Source organism: Dipodomys ordii, unplaced genomic scaffold, assembly GCF_000151885.1.
Source record: "Dipodomys ordii isolate 6190 unplaced genomic scaffold, Dord_2.0 Scaffold117, whole genome shotgun sequence".
Taxonomy (NCBI): Eukaryota; Metazoa; Chordata; class Mammalia; order Rodentia; family Heteromyidae; genus Dipodomys; species Dipodomys ordii.
In genome coordinates this window covers 2,568,129-2,577,671 of record NW_012267333.1, presented here as the reverse complement: position 1 = coordinate 2,577,671, position 9,543 = coordinate 2,568,129, and the positions used below count along the sequence as shown (strand labels likewise).

At 42.5% G+C, this 9,543-nt stretch overlaps 1 protein-coding gene across 1 annotated transcript; it reads right to left on the bottom strand.

Annotated features, from left to right (window-relative positions):
• Positions 1-8,376: 8,376 nt before the first annotated feature.
• On the bottom strand, positions 8,377-9,306 carry LOC105995302 (olfactory receptor 5A1-like). The gene has a single exon (XM_013029010.1). It carries the CDS (start codon positions 9,304-9,306, stop codon positions 8,377-8,379), a length of 930 nt encoding a protein of 309 aa, XP_012884464.1.
• Between the last annotated feature and the right edge of the window lie 237 nt (positions 9,307-9,543).

Below are 9,543 nucleotides of genomic sequence, written 5' to 3'. Positions count from 1 at the left end.
CCTCGTATTGGCAAGGTTATGTATTGTATGGGCATGATGAACAAAAACAACATGAGATTAAAATGGATGCAACAGATGATATAACGAAGTGACCATTGCCAGTGAAACATTGCCTCCTGCCCCACAGTAAACTTCTATTTTTAACAAATAAAAATCAATTCTAAAATAATGACTCAACGTGTAGTTTACAAAATACATAATGGGCTGGGAAGGTGGCTCAGTGGTAGAGCGCTTGCCTTGCATGCCTGAGGCCCTGGGTTCGATTCCTCAGCACCACATAAACAAAAAGAAAAAATCCGGAAGTGGCACTGTGGCTCAAGTGGTAGAGCACTAGCCTTGAGCTGAAGAGCTGAGGGACAGTGCCCAGGCCCAGAGCCCCATGACCGAACCCAAAAAAAAATACATATTTAATTTTGTTTTAAAAGCCAAATCAGAACCAGGTTCCTTGCCCCCGGTTTTTTTTTTCTTGGTCCTGGTTAAGACTTTCTGTTTTGTATTTCTTCTAGTCTCTTGAATCTAGCTTTTGTTTCTACCTTGAAAAAATTAGGGCATTTTGGGGCATGAAAAACACAGAACTAGTTAAGAAACCTGGAGATTTAGTTTCTATTCCTCAGTTGCTACCACTAACCTATTGGCAACGTAGCAAATTGCTTCCTCCTCTCTGAGTTTCCTTTCTAACATCTGCCTGCCTCATGATTCATGATTCTGCAATCCAGTTACACTAATCTGGTTTGGCTAAAAGCTATGGCTATGACATTGTTTTTAAAAGTTTTAGGAATGTTCTGTTGAGGGTCATGGCATGCATATCTCCTCTTACTTGTATCTGCTGATACTTCTCTCTGGTGATGGGTTTTTCCCTTGTGTGGTTTTGGACTGGTAAGTCTTAAGTTCATTTTCCACCAGGGTTATTTGCTGTAGGGCTGCTTTGTTCTGACTTGTGGCATTGTCTCTCCAAAATGGTTTTAGCTTTGCTTCTGCTGAGGTCAGATGCACTTAGCCTATGAGTGAATTTCTTGGTTTGAATCAATTTGAACGAAAGACCCACACCAATGTCCAAAGACCCACACCAATGTCCCCATCAATGTAGAGAGATCTGTTAAAAAAAAAAAAATGCCAGGCACTGGTGGCTCATGCCTGTAATCCTAGCTACTCAGGAGGCTGAGATCTGAGGATTGCGGTTCAAAGCCAGCCTGAGCAGGAAAGTCTGTGAGACTTATCTTCAATTAACCATCAGACAACCAGAAGTGGTGCTGTGGGTCAAGTGGTAGAGCACTAACTGAGCTGAAGAGTTCAGGGGCAGCGCCCAGGACCAGAGTTCAAGCCCCATGACCGACCAAAACAAAAACAAAAAAGAAGAAAAAAACAGAGGTCTGTTTTTAATTAAATATTTTTCTTGTTATTATAAAGGTGATATACAGAGGGGTTACCATTTCATAAGTCAGGTAATGAGTACATTTCTTCACTCCCAGTTTTTTTGTTCCTCCCAATTCCACCCATAAATTGTAAAGTTTATTTTCAGCATAGTGTCTACTGAATACCATTGTTTCATTTGTTCACCCTGACAAAAGTCTTTTTCTTATCAGGATATTTTCAAAATCTCCTTGAACACAGGATATAGGACAGCGGCTTACACCCCTTTCCACATCCCTAAATACATAGGTACCCTACCATTAGCTCTACAGCTAGTTCAGAAAGCCCCTGAGCCACAAGCCTCAGGCCCTACTTACCGCCCTGATTTTGAGTTCTTTCTGGCACTCAAACTTTTCCTTTCTTGTTTGAAACTTGAGTCATTGTGATTGAACAAATATGTCTGTTCCTGAGGGCATGTTAGAGTTTCCCAGGTTCACTCAATTAGCTCAGTTCTCTTTAATATAATTAGTTTGTTATGGCTAACATTTTCATAAATAGAAGAGGTGGGTATACACATGTACTGTACTATCAGTCCTTTGAGGAATAAACTTTCCTGAAACCTCTGAAAGAGAGAGAGAGAAAGAAACAGAGAGAGAGTATAAAATTACATATATACTCAATTCTGAAGGTCTTTCTCCAGCAATCACAACTTTCCCTTCATAGAGAGAGCCTGAGCAGCACATGAAACCTGTCTTTTCTATACCCCATGGCCCCCAGGAAGGAGCTGGTCTGCTATTCTCACCATCTGATCAGCACAGAACTTTTCCTGAGAAAAGAAAGACAGATAGAGACAGCTGGCTAGTGAGAGGAAGAAGGAGAGAGGAGCAAAAGCTGCCAGACCGTCCCACATACGTTTGCCTGTATGGTGGGTGTGATAATATGAGCGGAATCTCTGGACAGAAACATGCTGGGTTAGGACGTGTGAGAGAACACAGCCAGCACTCCGTTTCAATCCTAGCCTTGCCTCCCTTGCAAATTGCTCCCTTTCTCTGGCTTTTAATTTTCTCATACACTAAAATTAGAGGACTGGGTTGTGTTTGTGGGCTACACACATTACTTCAGCGACGGGAGCTTTGCTTTCAAATTCAAGCTTACCCAGAACTCATACCCAAACCTAAAAGAGGGGTTGCCTTTGCTGAACAGCAGGCAGAATCCACGCCCAGCTTCTATAATTTCCTCCTCACCCCTCAGAATGCACTGTGTGTGTGTGTGTGTGTGTGTGTGTGTGTGTGTGTGTGTGTGTGATCTCTAGGACACAGTTTGACAACTGACGTTCAACAACTGGCAGTTCATAGATTCTCTTATTTTTCCCCATTATAATTTTGATGATAAGGAAATTCTCCCTAAGCTGTAATATCCATGGTCAGAGCTGAAGAAGCAGGATTTTCCTGAAAACAGGAAGTTAGAGCTGTCAAACTGGTTTTTGGATCATATGCATGTCTTCCAGAGCCTTTTACCTCCTTTCAAACAAATTGTCAGCAAGCCACAGCCTGCTGGGCTGGGAAATTCTTGCAATAATCAGCGGAGAGACAGCAAATTACTTTACTAGGTAGAACTTTGATTCTTAATTTGTAAATGGAAGTGGATGGCGAGTCACTAGAAAGTTTCTTCTAGCTCTGAAAATGTTATCAGATATGGTCAAATTAACAGTTTACTCCCTCCAAAATTTATTGAATAAATATTCTGTTAGGCAGCTCTGGAATTGCCACAGAAATTACAGTCTAAGAGGAAGACAGACATTAACAAGAGTCAGTAAGTTAAAGGGACATACCCAGTACCCAAGGGGAACTCAGCTTAGCCCAGGTCCTCTAAGACAGAGGGAGAAATAAAGATAGAAAAGGCAGAGGTGGACAGAAAGACAAAGATAGAGATAGAGACAGAGAGATCGAGAGAGACAAAGGTAGAAGTATAGAGACAGGAAAAACAGAGCCCTAGAAATGGGAAAGACAGAGTCACAATTGAGAGAAAGAAAGAGACACAGAGGTAGAGACAGGCAGAAATAGAGTCTGGGAGATAATGGAGCAGTTGGTGGGGAAGAGATGCAGGATGACTCTAGATTGCTATGTTACCACAGTGCCTGTGGTCTGGAAAGAAGTTAGGGATCGAGGTATGGGTTTAATCAGACCTCATTTCTAACCTATGGCCAGGACTGAGTACTTCCTCCTGAAGACCAAAATACAGAACAGAGAGTTCAGGGCAATAAAACTGCGTGTACTATTTCTCTTTTTAAAATATTGGGAGACGGGGCTGGGAAGGTGGCTCAGTGGTAGAGCGCTTGCCTTGCATGCCTGAGGCCCTGGGTTCGATTCCTCAGCACCACATAAGCAAAAAGAAAAAAGCTGGAAGTGGCGCTGTGGCTCAAGTGGTAGAGCGCTAGCCTTGAACTGAAGAGCTGAGGGACAGCGCCCAGGCCCAGAGTTCAGGCCCCATGACCAGATCCCCCAAAAGAATAAAATAAAATATTGGGAGAAAATGAGGGAGGGGGTAACACTTTTCAAAAATAAATGTACTCATTACTTACATAACTGTCACCCCTCTGCACACCACTTTACAATAAAATTTAAATTTAAAAAAATAATAAAGAAATTCGGGGGTAGGGGGAGATGGGAAGGGATGGGAAGGGGAAACAAAGGAGGAGGCAACAATGCTTGGTAAGAAATGTACTCATTATCTTGCCCATGTAATTGTAACCCCTCTATATGGTATTTTCACAATAAAATTAAAATTAAAAATAATAATAAAGAAATGAAATTAAAGATTTTGTCCATGATGCCCCTTGGGAGGGCTTGGGGTAGCCTTGTCTCTCTGTGTGTTTATTCTTTTTCATTACAGCAACAGATGACCACAAATTCAGTGCCCTCCCCCCAAAGCCCACAGATTTGCTCTCCTAGGGTGCTAGTGGGTAGGGATTGACCATTCTTCCTTCCGGAGGCTTCTGAGGGAGTCTAGTCCCTTACCATTTTTAGCTCTGAGAGAGCAGGAGTGTAATTTACCGAGGCCCCTTTGGACATTAGTCAGTGTCTTGCTTCTGTCACCACATCTCTGGCTGCCAGCTCTTTATATCACAGGGGAGCACGGGGTCGGGTCCTGGAGATGGACGTCTTTCAGCCTTCCTCCATCATCACTGATACCTGAGGTTCAAATGTTCCAAGCGTGTGTCCTGCAGTGCTTTCAGAAGGGTCGTGGTGGGATTTCTCGTGATCCCTTGCTTACAGGCAGCAGTGGCCATACTTGACAGTGAGAATAAACGTGAGCAGTTTCCTAAAGGACTCTAAGAACTGCCAAGTCGGTTCTCATCGCTCATTCCTCATCCGGCATGTTGTTTCGCTATATAAAATTTTATGAGACAATTAAGAAATCTGCAATGAGCAAGTCTATTCTCTGGTGATAGTAGGGGGAAAAATGGTCTCTAGAGTGAGAGAATCCAGGGATGATCTTGGGGTGAAGTGTTGAACATATACCCCATGAACCAAAAAGCTCTATGCCCTCTCTCCACCTGCCTCCCAGAGTTGTGATGGGAGAATCATGTCCTTAAAAATATTTTTTAATTATCTTTAAGTGCCAAGTCATTGCCATTCCACAAAGCAATTTATGAATACGATGTGTCTTGATCCATGTTACCCTTTTCAACATTCTCACCCAACCTTCCCAAGCCACCCCTTCCTTCACATAAAAAAAAATGTATAGGGTATTTATTGAATTTTTCCTTGCATCATGCCTCTTCTTTTCATTTGTTACCCCCTCCAACTCACCTCACCCCTTTTAAATACCCATTTTCTGGAATTTATTTAGTTGAATCATGACTTTGCCTTTCTAAGGAATTACAGTTTGAGTTCTCCCACAAATCCACTGTATTTCAATTAATACATGTATGTGCATTTGCATACTACCCAAGTTACTTATATATTTATAAACCAATTCTAGCTTCCACACATGAGAAAAGTGTACAACCTCTGTCTATCTGGGCTGGACTTACTTCACTTAACAATTTTTTTCCCCAGGAGCTTCCATTTCTTAGTAAATGATGTGTTATCTTCTTTTTCTAAAGGATAAATAAAATTCCATTGTGTATATGTACCAAAAAAGAAAAAAGAAAGAAATCTACAGTGAGCGTAGGTATGCTAATACAAAAATGGCTTCAAGAAATCACATGGATCGAAACAAAGCAAGGTATAAAATGGAGCGTGCATTGTGAAATCATTGGTGTAAATTCTGTGCTGAGCTATGGGAAGCAGTACTCTAGATGCTTAGTCAGTACTTAGGTCACTGCTAATATGAACAACAGGTAAATTGTTTATTTAAAAATATGTATTTTTATGAACATGCCATTGGTTAATTATGCTCATGGGTATACATGACAAGTAGCAATACAAAACTCAATTGATGACATTGTACAGGAGGTTGTAGAGTAATTCACTGAATTTTAGGTGATTTGAAAATTATTTAATGATTACTAGAGCTTTTCATACAACTAGCAGATGGTTTGTCCGTTCAGAACATGCTATTCAGTTGCCATCATTTTTCAATTGGCATATAGTAATTGTAGATATCTATGGAGCACAGTGTGATAGTCTAATATGTATATGTATTTCATGGGAGAATATTATTCTATTGTGTGTGTACACCTGCAACCATTCACCCAACAATGGACCCTTTGGTCGATTCTGTATTTTGGCTATTGTAGACAGGGCCGCAACATACATGGGAATGTAGGTGTCTCTTTGACAATCGGGTTTCAATTCCTTTGCATGCATGACCAGTAATGAAGTTGCTCTATCATAAGATAGATCTATGTTTAGATTTTCAGTAATCGCTATACTTTTTTTTCTCTAGTGGCTATAGAAAAAAAGTGGACTTAAATGGCAGCATGTAACAATCACTATGTCTTATAGAGTGCAGAAAGAGGCTTAAATTGACAGATGTTGTTAAAGGAGACTTCTTAATCTATGGTGTTTGAGTCTTTTTTATGGTACCAGTTCTAGAGCTTGAACTCAGAGCCTGGATGCTGTCTCCTGAGCTTTTTTGCTCAAGACTAGAGCTCTACCACTTGAGCCATGGCTCCACTTTTGGCTTTTTGGTGGTTAATTGGAGATAAGGGTCTGCTGACTTTCCTACTAAGGCTGACTTCAAACCACGATCCTCAGATCTCAGCCTCTTGAGTGGCTAGGATGACAGGTATGAGCTGCCAGCAGCTGGCTTTGAAATTCAACTTGTTAAAACTGCTCTACACAAAGCCTGGACTATCATAAGCATCAATAAGTGTTCCCTGCCTTCCTCTGACACCAAATGTCCATATTACCTATCAGGTGAACTTGCGCTTTATTCATTCACCGATTAAACCAATGCTCTGTCTCTGCTTCAGGTAAAAACAAGAGGAGTGTGGACAAAGACGTTAACTCAGGAAGAAAGTGTGTAAACAAGAAAGCTCAAGTCTTTGATATGCTGCTAGATGGAGTAAAGGGTTCTACAGGAACACATCGCTGCAACACTTCAGCTAGCCTGGATAGAAGAAGGCTTCAGAAAAGCATCGCTTGTCTGCAGCACAGACCCGCCCCTGTACATCCTGGCCAGGAACCTCTGTGGTGAATGAAACTCTCAAACAACATGGATTGCAAGATGATATATGGTCGGCTGTCATCATTCTCTACACTTTTATGCACATGTTTATTCAAGCCACAGGATTTCAGACATGTTGGCCCTTTGCTCAAGAAGTATCTTTTAAAATAGAAACAATGGCAATTTAGCTTCCACATTCAATCCACTGCAAACTAAATGGCTTCATTATTCTGTCTCCAACTGTGTCATTCTGAGAGAATGTATGGACACGGAGAAGGGAACTCAAAATCATAGGAAAACCTGAGGTCAAAATGCAGGGGAACAATAGGATGTAAGCCCTAAAATCATGAAGTACAAGTCAACTTAGGACGAGAATGACTCAAATAGCCATACAAGGCCAAGAACGAGAAACTTGACCAAGAGGAGGCAAATATGAAATCAAAACTTCCGGGGGCAAGTTTATCTTCCTTGACCCCATTCCTAAACTAAGTGGTCACATCTTGTCACTAGGCGATTTTCCTCATGAAAACTGTCTTTGTTGCTTAAAAGCCTTGGTCTCACTTGCTCTCATTTCTGCTTTTGGCTAGCTGTGACACGCTTTGAACCCCTCTGGGTTCAGCTCTTAATGTCAGATCCCAATAGAATGGATGATCCCACAGATGTGGCTCTTGAGCCTTTTCCAATACAGTTTACAGATACCATGTTGTGCTTCTGCCTCTGAGTAACCATTGCTGAATTCATCTGAGTGGGGACTATAAGGACTCTAATCCAGACCAAGCATTCTTAGTCACTAACAACACTTGGCAATGTAGGTCACAGAAATGGTGTCCCAGGTAGGAAGTGGACTGGAAAGAGCTGTGCTGAATCCTAAAGGGTTCTTCAATGAGTAAGGTAGTTCCGGGACCATGTTTCACATGATCTTAACACGTGGTAACTTGGACCCAGCACCCAGTGCACTACTACTAAGGAGTACTGTGAATAAGCGTTATTTACTTTCCAATGCAGGGGCTGGGAATGTGGCTCAATGGTAGAGTGCTTGCCCAGCAAGTATGAAGCCTTGGGTACGATTCATCAGCACCATGTATACAGAAAAAGCCAGAAGTAGTGCTGTGGCTCACATGGTAGAGTGCTAGCCTTGAGCAAAAAGAAGCTCAGGAACAGTGCCCAGGCCCTGAGTTCAAGCCCCAGGACTGGCAAAACAGCAACAAAAGCAAAAAACAAAAACCAATCAGTTCAGGCCAAGAAAAGCAAAACGAAGAAAGTCAATCCCAGGTAAGCCTAATGAAAATGTGGTCTAGGGAATCCTATTTGAAATAACTTCTTCAATTTATTACTCAGATTATCCAAGCCCCTTGTTGTATACACTGAAGAAAATGGTAAGGTTTTGAGTTTTCTTTTTAATTTAAGGGACTATAAGACACAGAGAAGACACCGTTTCTTGTTTTCCTTGAGTTTTTTCAGCGCATCTTGGATATCCTTGTTTCTCAGACTGTAGATGACGGGGTTCAGCATGGGAATCACAGCTCCGTAGAACAGGGACACGACCTTATCTTTGTCTCTTGAATAGCCAGGACCTGAATGGAGGTAGGAAAAGAGACCAGAGCCGTAGAAGAGAATCACTGTGCTGAGATGAGAGACACACGTGTTGAAAGCCTTCATCCGTCCATGGGTGGAATGTATCTTCATGACAGCCATGATGATGTAGGCGTAGGAAATCAAGACCACAAGAGCCGACGTCCCCCCAACTGCACACACAACGAGGAAGTTTACCACCTGGCTGAGGAAGGGACTGGAACAAGACAAGTCCAGCAAAGATGGCAGGTCACAGAAAAAGTGGTGAAGGATTCGTGGCCTGCAGAAATGGAGCTGGAATATGGAGGTGGTTTGGACCAAGCCGGTGAGGAATCCTCCTGCGTAGGCTGCTGTGGCCAGCTCCAGACAGATGGTAGGAGACATGATTGTTGGGTAGAGTAATGGGTTAGAGATGGCAGCATAGCGGTCGTAAGCCATGGCTGCCAGGAGACAGCACTCGGTGCCTCCCATCCCAATGAAGAAGAAGCACTGAGCAGCACAGCCCACGAAGGAGATGGCCTTCTGCTTCCGGAAGAAGTCACAGAGCATCTTCGGGGCTATGGAGGAGGTGTAAATGATGTCCACCAAGGACAAGTTACCAAGGAAGAAATACATGGGGGAGTGGAGGTGCGAGTCTATCCCGATGAGGGCCATGAGACTCAGGTTTCCTGCCAGAGTCACCAGGTAGATTCCCAGAAACAACAGGAAGAGGACGACTCGGAGCTGTGGGTAAGCTGAAAATCCCAAAAGGATGAAATTGCTCAACATGCTGATGTTCATGCTCATGGCTGTGTGTCTACTCTCTGTCATCTTCAGAGCCCAGGATGGAAATTCCTGGAGCAATGAAAATCCAGGAGAAGAAATCATTTTTTTCCCTCTTACCATGGACCTGCCAAACCCCACAATCAGAAGACATAACATGAAACAAATGTCCTCTCTCTAGTGAAGATTTCCCCTCTGCAGGGTGAAATGAGTTTTTCCTAGCGGTCACTGTCACCCTAATCT